The sequence below is a fragment of the Doryrhamphus excisus genome, linkage group LG15 (genome assembly GCF_037039965.1).
Source record: "Doryrhamphus excisus strain RoL-2023G ecotype Guam linkage group LG15, RoL_Dexc_Guam_v1.1, whole genome shotgun sequence".
NCBI lineage: Eukaryota > Metazoa > Chordata > Actinopteri > Syngnathiformes > Syngnathidae > Doryrhamphus > Doryrhamphus excisus.
The window spans coordinates 12277695-12295175 of record NC_136371.1 but is presented as its reverse complement, the minus strand read 5'-3'; the positions used below and the strand labels follow the sequence as shown (position 1 = coordinate 12295175).

The 17481-nt window shown below is 43.9% G+C and overlaps 2 protein-coding genes and 1 long non-coding RNA gene across 3 annotated transcripts; 2 read left to right on the top strand and 1 right to left on the bottom strand.

Annotated features, from left to right (window-relative positions):
* The first annotated feature begins 6778 nt into the window (after positions 1-6778).
* LOC131104563 (galactose-specific lectin nattectin-like) lies at positions 6779-8160 on the top strand. Its single transcript, XM_078796768.1, has 6 exons — positions 6779-6916; positions 7023-7050; positions 7123-7208; positions 7488-7616; positions 7784-7892; positions 7968-8160. Exons 1-6 carry the CDS (start codon positions 6854-6856, stop codon positions 8042-8044), a joined length of 492 nt encoding a protein of 163 aa, XP_078652894.1. The 5' UTR covers positions 6779-6853; the 3' UTR covers positions 8045-8160.
* Positions 8161-11127: 2967 nt separating this feature from the next.
* LOC131104561 (galactose-specific lectin nattectin-like) lies at positions 11128-12469 on the bottom strand. Its single transcript, XM_058051872.2, has 7 exons — positions 12413-12469; positions 12277-12339; positions 12157-12181; positions 12002-12087; positions 11695-11823; positions 11420-11522; positions 11128-11348 (listed from the first exon to the last, which is right to left on the bottom strand). The coding sequence occupies exons 2-7, from the start codon at positions 12337-12339 to the stop codon at positions 11272-11274; spliced, it is 483 nt and encodes a 160-aa protein (XP_057907855.1). The 5' UTR covers positions 12413-12469; the 3' UTR covers positions 11128-11271.
* Positions 12470-13540: 1071 nt separating this feature from the next.
* LOC144901810 (uncharacterized) lies at positions 13541-16788 on the top strand. The gene is made up of 3 exons (XR_013629917.1): positions 13541-13600; positions 15857-15945; positions 16024-16788. It is a non-coding gene; the product is annotated as an uncharacterized LOC144901810 (long non-coding RNA).
* The last annotated feature ends 693 nt before the right edge of the window (positions 16789-17481 follow it).

The window sequence follows — 17481 nt, the reverse complement described above, 5'->3', positions numbered from 1 at the left end:
GATGACTCGGTCTCTGAAAATACCAGTGCCTCTTTTGCCTCCACATAGTGCTAGAAGTCATACCAGTGCTACTACCACTCTAGCCACAGATACCGCTACAGCAGCCTCTGATACCACTGGGCCCACATCTTTGCCTGACCAAGCACCTGCTGCTTAACTGACAATGCTGCAAACATTACTAAGGCTATTCAAATAATAGGATGGAGCCATCTTCCATGCCTGCCGCATACCATTCATCTTGTGGTCAGAGATGCCATTAATGGTTCGCAATCTATCATCGATAAAGTGAAAGAGGCAGTGGAACACTTTCACAGATGCAACAGTGGCTGCACAAAAACTGAAGGAAACACAGCTCCAAATGAAGATGGATGAATAACGACTCAAACGGGATTGTCACAAGATGGAACTCTACATATTACATGTTGAAGAGTTTTCTGACCAACAAAAATCCCATCGTGTCCACCCTAGCCATCACCAATGCACCAGTCCGCCTTTTATCCCAAGAAGAATGGACTACACTGCAGGAAATGTGCACCATCTTGAAACCATTTGAGGAGGTCACTGTTGAAGTCAGTGCAGAAAGGTGTGTTGTTCTGCAGTAGAATTCTATAGCAGGCATGCAAATTAACTTATACTAAATGAGGGATATCTGTATAATCAGCGGTTGAGTGGCTGAGGGACGAATAAAGGCATATCTTAATCTTAATATTAGTGTGCAGACCTCACAGCTAGGAGACCTGAGTTCAATTCCACCCTCGGCCATCTCTGTGTGGAGTTTGCATGTTCTCCCCGTGCATGTGTGGGTTTTCTCCGGGTACTCCGGGTTCCTCCCACATTCCAAAAACATGCTAAGTTAATTGGCCACTTAATTGGTGTGTGTCTAATGTGGGTGTGAATGGTTGTTTGTTTATATGTGCCCTGTGATTGGCTATACCCCACCTCTTGCCCGAAGACAGCTGGGACAGCACCCCCCACAACCCTCGTGAGGTAGAAATGAATGAATGAATGAGTGTAATCTGTGTTGTACATACAGTGCATCCGGAAAGTATTCACAGCGCTTCACTTTTTCTACATTTTGTCATGTTACAGCCTCATTCCAAACTGTATTAAATTAATCTCTTACCTCAAAATTCTACACAAAATACTCCATTATGACAATGTGAAAAAGTTTTTTTTTGACTTTTTTTTAATTTATTAAAAATAGAAAACTAAGAAATCACATTTACATAAGTATTCACAGCCTTTGCCATGAAGCTCAAAATTGAGCTCAGGTGCATCTTTTTTCCACTGATCATCCTTGAGATCTTTCTACAGCTTAATTGGAGTCCACCTGCAGTAAATTCAGTTGATTGGACATGATTTGGAAATATAATAACTGTCTATATAAGGTCCCACAGTTGACTGTGCATGTCAGAGCACAAACACCAAGCATGAAGTCAAAAGAACTGTCTGTAGACCTGCGAGACAGGATTGTCTTGAGGCACAAATCTGGGGAAGGATACAGAAACATTTCTGCTGCTTTGAAGGTCCCAATGAGCACAGTGGCCTCCATTATTGGTAAATGGAAGACGTTTGGAACCACCAGGACTCTTCCTAGAGCTGGCCGGCCTTCTAAACTGAGCGATCGGGGAAGAAGGGCCTTAGTCAGGGAGGTGACCAAGGCCCCGATGGTCACTCTGTCAGAGCTCCAGCGTTCCTCTGTGGAGAGAGGAGAGCCTTCCAGAAGGACAACCATCTCTGCAGCAATCCACCAATCAGGCCTGTATGGTAGAGTGGCCAGACGAAAGCCGCTCCTTAGTAAAAGGAACATGGCAGCCCGTCTGGAATTTGCCAAAAAGCACCTGAATGACTCTCAGACCATGAGAAACAAAATTCTCTGGTCTGATGAGACAAAGATTGAACTCTTTGGTGTGAATGCCAGGCGCCATGTTTGGAGGAAACCAGGCACTGCTCATCACCAGGCCAATAGCATCCCTACAGTGAAGCATGGTGGTGGCAGCATCATGCTGTGGGGATGTTTTTCAGCAGCAGGAACTGGCAGACTAGTCAGGATAGAAGGAAAAATGAATGCAGCAATATATAGAGATATCCTGGATGAAAACCTGCTCCAGAGCGCTCTTGACCTCAGTAGACTGGTCATGTACCTTGACTATATAGACAGTAGACATTAGCACACAGCCAAGATCTCAAAAGATTGGCTTCAGAACCACTCTGTGAATGTCCTGGAGTGGCCCAGCCAGAGTCCAGACTTGAATCCGATCGAACATCTCTGGAGAGATCTGAAAATGGCTGTGCACAGACGTCTCCCATCCAACCTGATGGAGCTTGAGACTTATTGCAAAGAAGAATGGGCAAAACTGCCTAAAGATAGGTGTGCTAAACTTGTGGGATCATATTCAAAAAGACTTGAGGCTGTAATTGCTGCCAAAGGTGGATCAACAAAGTATCAAGCAAAGGCTGTGAATACTTATGTAAATGTGATTTTTTTGTTTTCTATTTTTAATAAATTCAAAACATGTCAAAAAAACCTTTTTTCACATTGTCATAATGGAGTATTTTGTGTAGAATTTTGAGGTAAGAGATTAATTTAATACAGTTTGGAATGAGGCTGTAACATGACAAAATGTAGAAAAAGTGAAGCGCTGTGAATACTTTCCGGATGCACTGTAATATTTGTCATTGTTTAACAACTTCATAATCGTATCATTCACGTAACATGTTTTTTTTTGTCACTAGCTAAGTGACAGCCTCCAAAGTCATACTGTTGGCTAGGCAACTGCAAAGAGCCACAAATGATTTCCGGAGGAGGGCAACAACACAGACAGAAAAAGACATGGTCAACGGTCTTTGTGCAAGCATGTCGACTCGATTCCAGTCAAGTCGAATCAAACCACATCCTTGCAGATGCTGCTGCTCTTGACCCCCGTTTTAAGAGGATGACTTTCGCTGATGCCAGAACTGCAAATGAGACCTTCCAGATGATATCAACTGCAGCAGGAAGACTCAGTGCTAACAGCAGTGAACCCATCCAGCAACCAGTCGTTGTGGAAGAAGCAGGCAGTGCGACCGCAGCTGAATCAATTGATTGGAGATATTTTCCATGAGGATGGGAGGGTGGCAAAAATGTATCACTTTTCTGTAAATCTATGATGACATCAATCTTATAAAATATTGTTGTATCTCCCACCACGCGCAGGTAGCGGGAACAGTATCAGCCAGGAATCCCACGGCAGATGCTGTCATGGAGGTGTGAGCCTACTTAGAGGAGCCTCTTCTTGCAAAAAATTAGGATCCCCTCAAGTAGTGGGAAAGTCGGGCCCCTGTGTACCCCAGGCTTAGCAAGCTGATGGCCAAGAAGCTGTGTGTTGTGGCGACATCAGTTCCCTCTGAGAGAATATTCTCGAAAACCAGACTGATTATCTCAGAGAAGAAGTCGCCCTCAAGCCTTCATAGATCAGATCACTTCCTTAACGCTAATTTGCCCAAAGACAAGATGGACAGTCAGAAGAAGCCATAAAATATGGAAATGCTTTGCATTTGTTTACATTGCATTTTGCATTGTTCAGTTAAGACTCGAAGGGGCAGATCTCCTGTTTTACGAAAAGGAGCTCATTTGCATACAATTGTAGGACAGTCCACCAGTCAATGCAGAGTTTGTATTAGAAGTAATAGTGTGCTGTATGTTCATATTTTCTTATTATTTATTCTAGTTTTATCTATTTTTCTAATACTTGAAATATTTTCTGTAATTGAAGTCCAGTGTTGCAAGTTAGTTTCTCAGATTTAGATTTCTCAGGGTTTTTTTTACAGAGCAACAAAATGCACCCCAGGACAGTCCATCAGTCTATTGAACAGTTTATTTCTTTGGATGTTTTTTTTATTCGCACTAAAGGCTGTTTTACAAATAAATTCATTGCAGCTTGCTTTGTTTTTTTATGTTTATATACGTTGAAGTCATGGTTCACACACACACATACACCGAATTTGTACATTTAGGGTAATTCAGAACAGTGACGTCACTGCCAAAGCAGTGTTTATAGCACCACCTTGTGGAATAGTTACAATGAATCCAGATCAGACTTTAAAAAGTTATAATCAGTATTTCAGAATAATTCAAACTCATATTGGTGGGATGTAAATTCATTCCTCCCAGTGATTATTTCTATGATAAAACGAGTTAAGGCCGGGCTGGCTACTAAAAACTTAATAAATGTAAAAATGAGCCAAATGAGCCAGTTTTTTGAACGGCTCTTTGAAAGGAACGGCTCACCAAGATCCGGCTCCCCTCAAAAATCCCATCTCTATCTGTACTTCCATTTGGCAGACGCTGTTTGCACGTGGGGCTAGCACGCAAACCTCACAGCTAGGAGACCCGAGTTCAATTCCACCCTCGGCCATCTCTGTGTGGAGTTTGCATGTTCTCCCCGTGCATGCGTGGGTTTTCTCCGGGTACTCCGGTTTCCTCCCACATTCCAAAAACATGCACTGGCGACCAATCTAGCCCCAAGACAGCTGGGATAGGCTCCAGCACACCCGCGACCCTCGAGAGGATAAGCGGTAGAAAATGAATGAATGAATGCTCTAAACACCCGCCCACTCAAGTTCTCTGGCTAGAGACGCAATCTTACTAAACTTTAGCCAATCCTCGTTGCTTATGTGCTCTAAACACCCGCCCACCCAATCTTACTAAACCTTAGCCCAGTGTTTTTCAACCTTTTTTGAGCCCCGACAGGTTTTTTTACATTGGAAAAATCTTGTGGCACACCACTAACCAAAAATGTTACAAAATGTCTCGCGGGCCGCGAGTTTGAGACCCCTGGGTTAAAGGAATATTCCATCCCTGTTCAATTCTTTCCGTTTGAGCAAATAAACCAAATGCAATTAGAATATTTGGGTCCATGTATACTATTGACATAATAGCTATTGATATAATATTTGCAAATGATGATTAATAAATGTTAATTATAAAAAGTTATATTGGATAATTCCTCACGGCACACCTGACGGTTTCTCAAGGTACACTAGTGTGCCGCGGCACAGTGGTTGAAAATCCTAATTGCTTATGTGGTTATCTCACCCCCTCCCTTGTCGCTCTGCGACACTCTCACTGCGCTACAGATTAGTTCTGAAGTCGGTGATATATTTTTAGGCGGCTTCAGTAACGTGCAGTAACGGGGTGTCGAAAATGGTAACGGTGTTATGCTAATTAGTTAGATTACCCGTTACTGAAATGCCGTTATACCCATCACTGTTGTTAACTTTGATAGTTTGGATCCTCTTGCTTTCAAATGCCTTCAAAGGTTTTCTTCCAAACCTTTTTTTGTGTTTTACTGCCCCCTTATGGTTAGTTGTGGTACTGCAGCTCAGTGCCTCGGGCTCTTCGGTATGCGCGCCGTTGTCCACTGCCTAATTCACTATTTCCACTTCAACAAGTTGTCATAAGTAGTCATAAGTGACTCAAAACCCACCGACTGTTATAATGACAAGACCAAACCTGATGTGACTTCTTGTTTAGCCGGCTATGGAAGCTCCTCCGTGGGTTCCATCGCGCCTACAAAGGGGCATTCAACACATACAAGGACGAGGTGGGGGCGACATATTTACTTGTAGAGCACACCTCTTCATCACCACGTAGCAGTCGTAAGTACTCCTGTACAGCAGTAAGTACTTCTGTGTGCTACTGTGCTACTTTTGCTGCTGTCAACCTGAAATGCCCCCTTGTAGGACTGATGAAGGCATATCATGTCAACCATCGGGCTTGAGAGCTTTGATGTTCGACCCCAGGATTCAGAGAGCGGGACCAAATGCAGGTAAATAGCAGCAGCAGGATAAGCAACTCGGGAACGACCATGATTCCACGCAGGGAGAAGCGCACACCTGAAGTAAATACAAACAGAAATCAGGGACAGGTGTGGATGCTTGGGGCAACGAAGGAAGACAGGGCAAAGTCGGAAGTTCCATACAAAATACGGGTGTCAAAAAGGGAAACTAAAGCCCAAGAAGGTAACTTAAGCAAACTGCCACGCAGGAGCCTACACAGGGCGTGACAATATCATATCTTATCTTAGCTTAGTTTATGCTAGGAGTCCACTGGGCCGGCGCCAGTTGGTGTCAGTTGGTGCCAAAGATTGACGTAAAGTGACGTAAATGTAGCTAGTGTCTTATAGCAAGTACTATATGCAGTATCACGGTATTTGGTTACAGCTTCAATTGTTGTCTTCCCCTCTTTTTTCATATTGTGGATCATATTATTATAATATATATGTCATTAGCAGTTTTTCATACTTTGTAGAACCTATGGAAAATTGTTCTGTAATTTTTTTCCAAAGTGAGTAGAAAATGGTCCTAGAATCCTTTTAATCCTGGATCCAGGTGTTGATCGGGATCACCCCCAAAATTGAATCAGTTCTTCCTTATCCAGTTCCTGAAAATACCATCCAAATCCATACAGAACTTTTTAAGTTATTTTGAAGAGAAACAGATCCACCGCGTAAACAACCTCCGTAGTGCGCTTGGCGGCGATAATATAAGGTTTGGCAAAGAAAACAATAATCCGTTTAATTGTTGGGGTGTGACTGCCATTGGCTCCCAACCAGTCCAGGATGAACGTGTTTCCATTGATCATTTAAATGAATAACCTAACGCTGTGGCTTTTCTTGTCTTTCCTCATTGCATACGTTGATATGTTCGACATACAGAACATTCCGGGGTTGCGTTCCAGGAAAGCTGGCATATAAAAGGATGGCCTTGTGTTGTCTACAGCATGAAGCATCATCATACGACACAGACTACTTCTCTCATTCCGATTCCTGTCATATTTTTATTATAGCGAAATTTGTCTATCGTTGCACAGATGGCATCTGGTCTTCATGTGACCGTCCTGGTTTTTGGGTTCAGTGGACTTTTGGCTGGAGTTGTAGGTCCAAGTCTCATTTGCTGTCCTCCGTAATCACTTGTGTGATATTCTCTTTCAGTAACTGCTGTCTGTGTATTTGTCTCTCCTTGTTTCTTTTCTTCACAAGTGGTCTTGGCCCTTCCAGAAGGACAATGGTTGGTAGCTGGGATTTTATTCCATTTTTTTCACACAAATGTTCCATCTATCAAACAACAATTGTCTTATAGGTGTTTGCTGTCCTAAGGGCTGGACCACGTTGGATGACCACTGTTACATCTTCAAAAAAGGAGCCAGGTCGTTTGTAGATGCAGAGGTACGGTAGAAAAGCACGCAGTAGACTAAGAAGGACGAAGAATGAGATTGATGGCAGTTTGTGGAGCACTTGTTGCCACCACCCTTCTATGGAGCGTGGGGGTGAGGAGTCGGGACATTGGTTCAATCAGGGCCACATCTCCTTTTCACCGCTGACTGAATTCTGTTCTTTGGTCCACCCTTTCATCACCATCTGTCGCTTTTCCATGACTCCCCCAAGATGGAATTTATGACCATTTTTTGCCAAGAAATAATTTTTTCACTCAGTTTCTCCCATCAGAGCATCTGCAACCTTCTTGGTGGGAACCTGGCTTCGATCACCAGCGAGCTGGAGAACCGAGTTGTTACTTCACTGGTTGATTCGGGAGAAGCAAGGTCAGCCTGGATTGGACTCAGCGACGCCATCGAGGTGAAACATTTCCCAGTACCAAAGTTGTCTAAAAACCGATAGAAGTATTTATTAGAATACGGAAAATGAAAGCCTCCTCCGGATTAAATGGAGACTAAAACGCAGGGACGGAGATGTAGAACGTTATCTTTAAGAGGGACTCACTCAAATGTGACTTTGCCTTCCAGGATGGAGACTTTTTGTGGACTGATGGCAGAGAGTTTGGCTTCAACCAGATCGACTCCGGAGAGCCGGGCGATAATGACTGTCTGGAGATTTTAACCAAAGGAAGTTCAGGTATAATCATTCAATTCTCAGTACTTCAGCTTCAAATGTAGAGTCTTTCTGAAAGCCACTTTTTTTCTTTTCAAGGTCCGTGGATTGGTGAGTCGTGCGACATCGAGCTGCCATACGTTTGCATCCGAGAGGCGACTTGTTCCAACCACTAATCATACCTCCTGCTCTCGTATCAAAATCAAATCTTTCTTTCTCTGGCTTTACCATCAAGTCTTCTTGTCGTCTTCTTCTCCACATTCCAACCTAGAAAGATCATCAGTGTTGCCAGCTCCACATTCCAACACCTCTTGACGACATATTTTCACAGAAACGATAAATCTAGCCACTTTTTCTGATTGGTTGTTGGGGACTTTGGGGGGTATTTGGAGACTCAAAAGTGATGAAATGATGGCCTATTTTAAATGAACAATCCAGTAATCAATCTTTCTAAAGGTAATGAAGGTGTTTGGGCTCTCCTACATCATATGCAAATGAGATGCAAATTAGCCGCTAACATCATTCAGCGACTTGTAGCAGCGCCAACAGCTTGTTGTATTACTAGCGGCAGTGTTGGCAGCAGTGCAGTCAACTGAAGAAAAGAACAATAAAATGTGTTTTGGGGTCTTATTTTCCACACATTCCATTCTTAACTGACGTTGTGCTTTTCTTGATCATAGAATGGCAACCTAGTCCAAACACAGCACCTTTTTTTTTGTCCCATCCAGCCATTGGGGCAGGTAGTATTGTTGATCTAAATGCCCTTACATGCTAAACAGATTTGGTCTGTGTCAGGAAAGGTGCTGGCTACAACTTCCCTGTACCATGACATTTTATTTGATGTTTTTGCGCATTTGGAGCGACCGGACCGGAGCAAGAAGAAACACAGAAAAGAAGAAGAGAAACTGGGGCCAAACACAGCACCTTAAAGGGGGCCCTCCCTTTGTATTGACTTGTGGACTCATATAGAGCAGCTGCACACCACCGCGGCGTACCTGTGGGCTCGCCCTCTCCGCTGTGATTGGTCATACTCTCATTTTTTGCAGGACTACATTGTTTAAAAAAAAACCTGTGCTGTGGCGGGTCCGAAAGCCTGATTGAAATGTGTTAGCAATATTATGGGTGGACAGATATGACCTTGGACAGGAAGAGCAGATCGGACGGACGGATGTTGGACAAAGTTGATGTGTCCAGGTTTGGCTTTTGAGGAGCGGTTTAACTACAGCTTGCTTAAGGGCAGTGGGGCAATGGCCAATGGTATCTATAACCTCCTTCATCATCCTCGCAGGGAGGACATCTAGAGGACAGTCTGTGGTTTTAGGGGGCAGCCAGGGGGACCAGGAGCTGAGATCTTTGGAATGGATTGTCTGACTGTTGCAACCTTGTCCATAAAAAAACTATTTTAACTGAAATGCGTTCCACGTGTGTCCGGAAACATCAGTAAAAACAGCAAGTGGCCGGATTAATGACAGAATGAATTAACGGACGGCGTACCCACTTTGGGGAAGTAAGATATGTTCATTGATTTCATTTGGGACTCAACGTATAGTCATGCAAGAAACGCTAAAGCGGCCCACCAGCTGACGAAGCTTATGAATTTATGCAACTTGTAGCGTTTTAGTTCCGTTCGGTGTTCGCAGTAAAGCATAAATAGGCGACATGCTGAAGGTAAGCAACCAAAGAATGTTGCCAAAATGATGGCCCAGAGGTGTACTGCATTGTAATGTTCCCGTCTATGTGGAGGTGGAGCTCAAGCAGCACTTTAGCTTGACCAGGAGAACCAGGAGAACCATGGAGAGCTTGCGTAGGCCGTGCCCAGAAAGAAGTCAGTGCAGAAGTCTGCGTGTTTATCTATTTTGGCTGACAACAAACATTTTGCTATTTCTTTAGCTATGATTGACTGGCAACTTCCATGTGTGCCAAAACAATACTGCAATTTCATTGTTTACTCTCTGACAGATATTTCTGGTAAATCCTGTTTATGAAGTTGACTGGTGTTATAGTATTGTTTCAAGATTATTTCCTACTACAAATTAATGTGCACACATTTCTTTTATTACTTTATTACTACTTTTATTACTAAATTACTTTTATGTAATTTAGCTCAGAAACATCTTTTTATAAAATACCTTGTCAACAAACTTGCATTTATTGCAGAACGTAAAAATGAAATATCAAATAAAAATACATGAACAATATCAAATATTGACATTTTCGCCACAATTTTTTCATTTTTCTCTTCGTGACTCCTCTGTATCAAGGATTTTGAAGGGACGGGGTGGTGTGAGTGACAAGGCGGTGTGAGTGACAAGGCGGTGTGAGTGACAAGGCGGTGTGAGTGACAAGGCGGGGCACGCAGTAGTCGAGTCTGAAGGTGACGAGGGCGTGGCCTCCAATCAAGGATCATTAAATATGGACACTGCATTCATGAGCCACTTTGCTTTGAGCATTTCAGGGGAATTGAAGGCGTGGAGAGGGCGTGGCTAGGGGTGGAGTTGCATACGCACATTTGGACAGCAGGTGGAGCTCAAGTAGCGTGAATGTGTGCGTATGCTACTTTTATTCTATGTTTCTCCTCGCGTCTTGGGTTCCTGTCACGGCGCGGCATGTCTGTGTTGCGGTGCGACCCCAGGATGCAGAGAGCAGGACCGAATGCAGGTAAAAATATTTATTTTTTGCAATAATTGTAGCAGCGGGAAAAAGGCAACTAAGACAGCAGACGGACAAACTAACAATGATCCCACAAAGGGGAGATGCACACACCTGAACTAAATACGATTGATGAAATAAATGATTAAGGCAACCAAGGACGACAGGGCAAAACAGGAAAATACAAAATAAGAGTGCAAAACGGAAACCAAAACCTAGACCGGAACTCAAACATAAACTGTCACGGGCAAACCCACACAGAGCGTGACAGTTCCTGGTGCTAACCTGGGTTAGATTCCATTGTAGGCGAGGCCCCAGGCTTTTATGGTCCTTGATTACGTTTACACTTAAGACATTGCAGCAGATGAAGCAGTTTGAGGAAGGAAATCTTTTATTTTCCAGTGCAGCCCCATTCTGTGCTCCTTGCGGCATCAATGTGTTTTTACCCAGACTGACCTTGACCTCGTTCTGCCTATCATTGTCATCATTCTCAAAGCCAGCCTTTGAAACACACAAATCAAGAGAACACACAAGGACAAGTTAGATTTTCTGCCATTCCATAATGAAGTTTGGAATCGGGCGTGTAGAGGATAACACACAAAGACTCATCTCGATGCTTGATGCTTTATTGGGTGGAGAGATTATCTACTTACATTGTAGAAGAAGAACAGAAAACGGTGATAGAAAAGCACTAAAGTTAGATATTGTCTCAGTCCAGTCACTGTTCAAGAAGATACCATGGTAGGAGCGATGATCAGTGTTTGTAACATTCGGCGTCTGCGACGCAAACGTACGGCTCCTCAGTGTCGCACGACTCGCCAACCCATTCACCTGGAAATGAAAGAAATCGGTTGAAGAACGACTTAAGGTTGAAGCTGCTGATTGACGGTAGATCCTCGTACCCCCTGCAGCTTCAATGGCCACACATTCATCGGCGCCAGGCTCGCCCGAGGCAAAGTTCTCAAACACAAACTTTACGCCGTCAGTCCAAAAATATTCGTCATTCTGGAAGACAAGATGACATTCTGATGAGTGGCTTCTACAAAGTTCTGGTACTCCACTGGCATACGGTATCATCATGAAACACAAATCCTTTACATTCTGGATGATATTCCTATTCATTCTGGAAATATTTGTACTCATCCCTAGACAGCTTTGGTCCTGGTCAATGTTTCACCTCAATGGCATCACTGAGTCCAATCCAGGCTTGATTTGCACCCGCCTCCTCAACCAGGTGATAAACGACTGCATTTTCCAGCTCATCGCTGATTGAAGCCAGATTCCCACCCAGAATGTTGCAGATACGCTGGTGGGAGAAGCAGAGTGGAAGAATAGATTTCATTCATCTAGTTCCATCAGATAGTTGGTCAGAGTTGGACTTCTGACAAAGTGTTCAATGAACAAACAGCGGATCACTGCGGATTCCCACAGCAGTCGACCGGTTCAGAGCTCCATCACAACCACCCGGTGAAATGGTTCCATACCTCTGCATCTGCAAAAGTCCTGGCTTCATCTTGGTAGATGTAGCAGCGATCATTAAACTGATCCCAGCCCTTAGGACAGCAAAGAGCTGCAACACAATTGTTAGTTTAGGTGGATAACAACACATGGACTAAGTCATTCAGCCACAGCCACCAACCTCGGTTCCTGCTTGGCCAAGCCCACTATGAAGAAGGAAGGAACACAACATCGATAATTATGAAGACCAGAGTGAATGAAACACAATATCAAATGAATGTTTGTTGAGTTGTGGACTTACTGCTCCAGTCAACAGTCCACTGAGTCCACAAAGGAGAACCAACACGTGAAGAGAAAACGCCATCTGTGCCATCAGTAGACAAATCCTGTTATCATAAATCTGGTAGGTAGAAAAGTAGGATGCCAGGTTGTCTTACCTTTGCAGCGGTGATGGGGGATGCTGAGCATAACAGAGAGCCACCCTTTTATGTGCTAGCTTGACTCGATCCTGGAATGTGCAAGTCAGTTCTGAGACGTCTACGCAACAAGGAAATATGGAATAAAAAAAATCAGTTGTTTTTGGCTGAACTCCAAAATTGACTGTGCTCGGTTTCACACCCACACAATTAAAGACATCATTGTTGCTCTCATTGCCTAGCCTTGCATGGCGACTGGTGTCATGCATACAATGTGGCAGGACAAGCCGAAACCACAGCAAAGGCAGGAAGAGGAGCAATTAGAACCTGTAATCTAGATGACTAGTAGATTAGACTTGGATATTTTTCAACATTGTTGAATTACTTTTTGACTTGCCTTTAATTTGTTGATTGTGGTTATGAACAGAGCAACAATCAAAACAGAGCATAAAACATAGCAACAATTCTGGTAAACATAAAACCACAACCTTTTGTGGGCAAGTCAACACTACTTAATACAACAAAGTCAAAATATCACTAAAATAATGCGATTGTTCCACTTTATGATTTACAGTCCAGTGTGAGATGCCGTTTCTCTTGCTGGGGGTGAAGCGACACCAACCACCTTTGCCTGATGCTCCTTCGACCCCAATAAACGTTTCATGGGAGCCATTGCTAACACCGTAAACAAAGAGCTGGAGGGATATCTGGGCACGCCCATATAAGGAAGCTTGTATGTCATTGACATCACAAAGCTCGGCATTAGAAAAAACTCTCAGAAACTATGAAGTATTCATATTCATACTGTGTGAACTGAACTTGGATCTAGTTCTGAACCTGGAGCAGATGCCGTACCCAGTTGACCATCCTTTCCCCATTCAGGCCAAGATGTCAGGACTAAGCTTGGAAAATCCCATCAGATTTATGAGCATACCAAGCGAGCCAAGGTCCTACCTGGTGGGGACACACCATGGCGTGGTGTCTCCACCAGGTCCCGGGGACAGTCCAACCGCCAGGAGCTGTCCCGGCCTCACCACAGCAGGTCTCCATTACGCTGAGCAGGTTTGGGTGGAAGGAAACATCGCCAAGCAGGCTATCACTGGATCCTGCCCATGAGAGCCAGGCAGCCAGTGGGCGGAGGTCGGAGGTCAGGCTGCCTCTCAGCCATGGAGACCACAGGGACGGTGGCAGTGGGATTCTTGACTCTTGGTATGTTCAGGACATTTGCACACGTCTTCCTACCCCTTTAAAAAAGATGGCGTGAGTGAAAATGTAAATACAGTGAAGAAAATAAGTATTTGAACACCCTGCTATTTTGCTATTTCTCCCACTTAGAAATCATGGAGGGGTCTGAAATTTTCATCGTAGGTGCATGTCCACTGTGAGAGAGATAAACTAAAAAGAAAAATCCAGAAATCACAATGCATGATTTTTTAACAATTTATTTGTGTGATACAGCTGCAAATAAGTATTTGAACACCTGTGTATCATCTAGAATTCTGACCCTGAAAGACCTGTTAGTCTGCCCATTAGAAGTCCACCTGCACTCCATGTATCATCCTGAATCAGATGCACCTGTTTGAGGTCGTTAGCTGCATAAAGACACCTGTCCACCCCATACAATCAGTAAGACTTTAACTTGTAACATGGCGAAGACCAAAGAGCTGTCCAAAGACACCAGAGACAAAATTGTACACCTCCACAAGGCTGGAAAGGGCTACGGAGCAATTACCAAGCAGCTTGGTGAAAAAAGGTCCACTGTTGGAGCTATCATTAGAAAATGGAAGAAGCTAAACATGACGGTCAATCTCAATCGGAGTGGAGCCCCATGCAAGATATCACCTCGTGGGGTCTCAATGATTCTAAGAAAGGTGAGGAATCAGCCCAGAACTACACGACAGGACTTGGTCAATGACCTGAAAAGAGCTGGGACCACCGTTTCCAAGGTTACTGTAGGTAATACACTAAGACGTCATGATGTGAAATCATGCATGGCACGAAAGGTTCCCCTGCTTAAACCAGCACATGTCAAGGCCCGTCTTAAGTTTGCATATGACCATTTGGATGATACAGAGGAGTCATGGGAGAAAGTTTTATGGTCAGATGAGACCAAAATAGAACTTTTTGGTCATAATTCCAATAAGCGTGTTTGGAGGAAGAAGAATGAAGAGTACAATCCGAAGAACACCATCCCTACTGTGAAGCATGGGGGTGGTAGCATCATGCTTTGGGGGTGTTTTTCTGCACATGGGACAGGACGAGTGCACTGCATTAAAGAGAGGATGACTGGGGCCGTGTATTGTGAGATTTTGGGGAACAACCTCCTTCCCTCTGTCAGAGCATTGAAGATGGGTCGTGGCTGGGTCTTCCAACACGACAACGACCCGAAGCACACAGCCAGGAAAACCAAGGAGTGGCTCCGTAAGAAGCATATCAAGGTTCTAGCATGGCCCAGCCAGTCTCCAGACCTGAACCCAATCGAAAATCTTTGGAGGGAGCTCAAACTCCGTGTTTCTCAGCGACAGCCCAGAAACCTGACTGATCTAGAGAAGATCTGTGTGGAGGAGTGGGCCAAGATCCCTCCTGCAGTGTGTGCAAACCTGGTGAAAAACTACAGGAAACGTTTGACCTCTGTAATAGCAAACAAAGGCTACTGTACCAAATATTAACATTCATTTTCTCAGGTGTTCAAATACTTATTAGCAGCTGTATCACACAAATAAATTGTTAAAAAATCATGCATTGTGATTTCTGGATTTTTCTTTTTAGTTTATCTCTCTCACAGTGGACATGCACCTACGATGAAAATTTCAGACCCCTCCATGATTTCTAAGTGGGAGAAATAGCAAAATAGCAGGGTGTTCAAATACTTATTTTCTTCACTGTAAGTACTAAAAAGGGGCAGAATAATCCTTCCTTTGGATGGGAGGCATGCCATCCCCAGGATGACCGATGCTCCCTGATTGTTCAGTGATGTTAAAATGTTGGAATAGACAGTTGGAAAACTTTATGCCGCTTGAAAACTGTCTTGAGCTAACTGACAAAATGTATGTATAATTAGTGGGAATAATGTCTTGTAATGTTTCCGTCGCTTCTAAAAAAGAAAGACGCCAGATTTCTGTCTCCTTTTCCACACACCTTGTAAGTCAGAGTACTTGCTCCTCAATGAGGAGTACTTATTATTGTGATGTCAAAGGCGGCACGGGCGGTCCATGTTTCCTACCACATTAACTTGTGTCGCTTTAAAACTTCTAAACCTCTTTTCTAAGGAGGTGAAGGCATGTTAACGATGTGTTAACGATGACAGGATCAGTGGGTGTAATTGTAGTACTTCACAAGGCGGTGCTGATGTTTCTCCATTTTTATGATGTCACTTTTCCATCTTCATTTCTACCACCAGATCGGGTTTTGTCGTCTTGGCGTATTCATATTCTTTGTCTTTATTGAACACTTCTGCATTCACAGCACAGCAGTCACAGGTCAAGGCCCCCATTTCCCCGGGTTCCCGTCCTTCAAAAGGGGCACCCGAGGGTGTGCTCCAACACTCCTTCCAGGTAAGGTCTATTCAGAGGAGGACCACCGGGTAGGAGGAGCAGTGTGGTTTCCTGTTGACCAACTCTACATCTCCGCAGGGTCTTGGACGGTGCACGGGACTTTGCCCAACCAGTCCGCATGTGTTGTGGACTTGGAGAGGAGGTCTATGGGGACGACTTGGTCCACATTGTCCGACTCCTTTCCAGTGAGAGTTGGACTCCGCCGGGCGTTTAAGGGGGTCCCTATTTGGGGGGCTGCAGGATTGGGTCTCTGCTTTATGCAGATGATGTGGTCCTCCTGGCTTCACCGGGCTGTGATCTTCGACTCTCACTGGATCAGTTTGCAGTCCAGTGTGAAGGGGCTGGAATGAAAATGGTCATGGTTCTTCTTCAGATAAAAATATTTTTCTTTTGCCGGCTGGGAATCAGGAACTCCAACCATTGGTGTCTGACGGTGCTGTCTCCAGGACTTGGAAACAAGTGTAGCTTTCCCTTGCTAACAACGTCAACACAGAAGCAGACATTGGGAGAGTAAGGAAGAGTAAGGAAGACCGGCCATGTGTGACATCACAAGTGTACTGTTTTACCATGCCCCCAGAAAGCGAGCATTCACAGCCACCCCAAACTTCTTCAAGGGCTGACTTCCAAACCTCATGATCTGAAACTTGGGCTGGTTTAACAACAGAATAAAGGAAGTGAACAAATGTAAGAGTTACTGATTGTAAAAGTACCAGATGGAGGGGTAGGATTTAATAAGCTTTGCTTCTTCCTACTCCTTTTGGACATGTGGAACTGTGAACTGATTATGGGATGCACTCAATTGTAATCTGATGCATGTTCAAATGAAATAAAACCATTACCATATGAAGCATTCATATTCAACATGTCAATTTAACACGTAAATTTACATTTAATATTTAGCCGCATGGTGGAAAAAGTGGTCACCATTTCATATCGACCTCATGTTATGGAAGGAACATGCATTCAGTGTATAAAAGGTGAGCCAAATATTCCAAATATAATATAAGTAATAATAGAAACCAACTTGGGGTTTTTGAAAGGTATTAGTACACTGTAAATAATTGCAGTATTATGGTGTTTTTTACGGTCGAGTGGTTAGTGCACAGACCTCACAGCTAGGAGACCAGGGTTCAATTCCACCCTCGGCCATCTCTGTGTGGAGTTTGCATGTTCTCCCCGTGCATGTGTGGGTTTTCTCCGGGTACTCCGGTTTCCTCTCCCATTCCAAAAACATGCTAGGTTAATTGGCCACTCCAAATTGTCCATAGGTATGAATGTGAGTGTGCATGGTTGTTTGTCTATATGTGCCCTGTGATTGGCTGGCCACCAGTCCAGTCCAAGACAGCTGGGATAGGCTCCAGCACCCCCGCGACCCTCGTGAGGAAAAGCGGTAGAAAATGAATGAATGAATGAATGAGTATCTTACTGTTAATACTAAATTACACCCCTTTTACTGTTTTCTAGAAAACAGCACTCTACCATGAAATCATCTTAACTAACTGTATCATGCAGTATTTTTGGCATTCTAGGAAATGC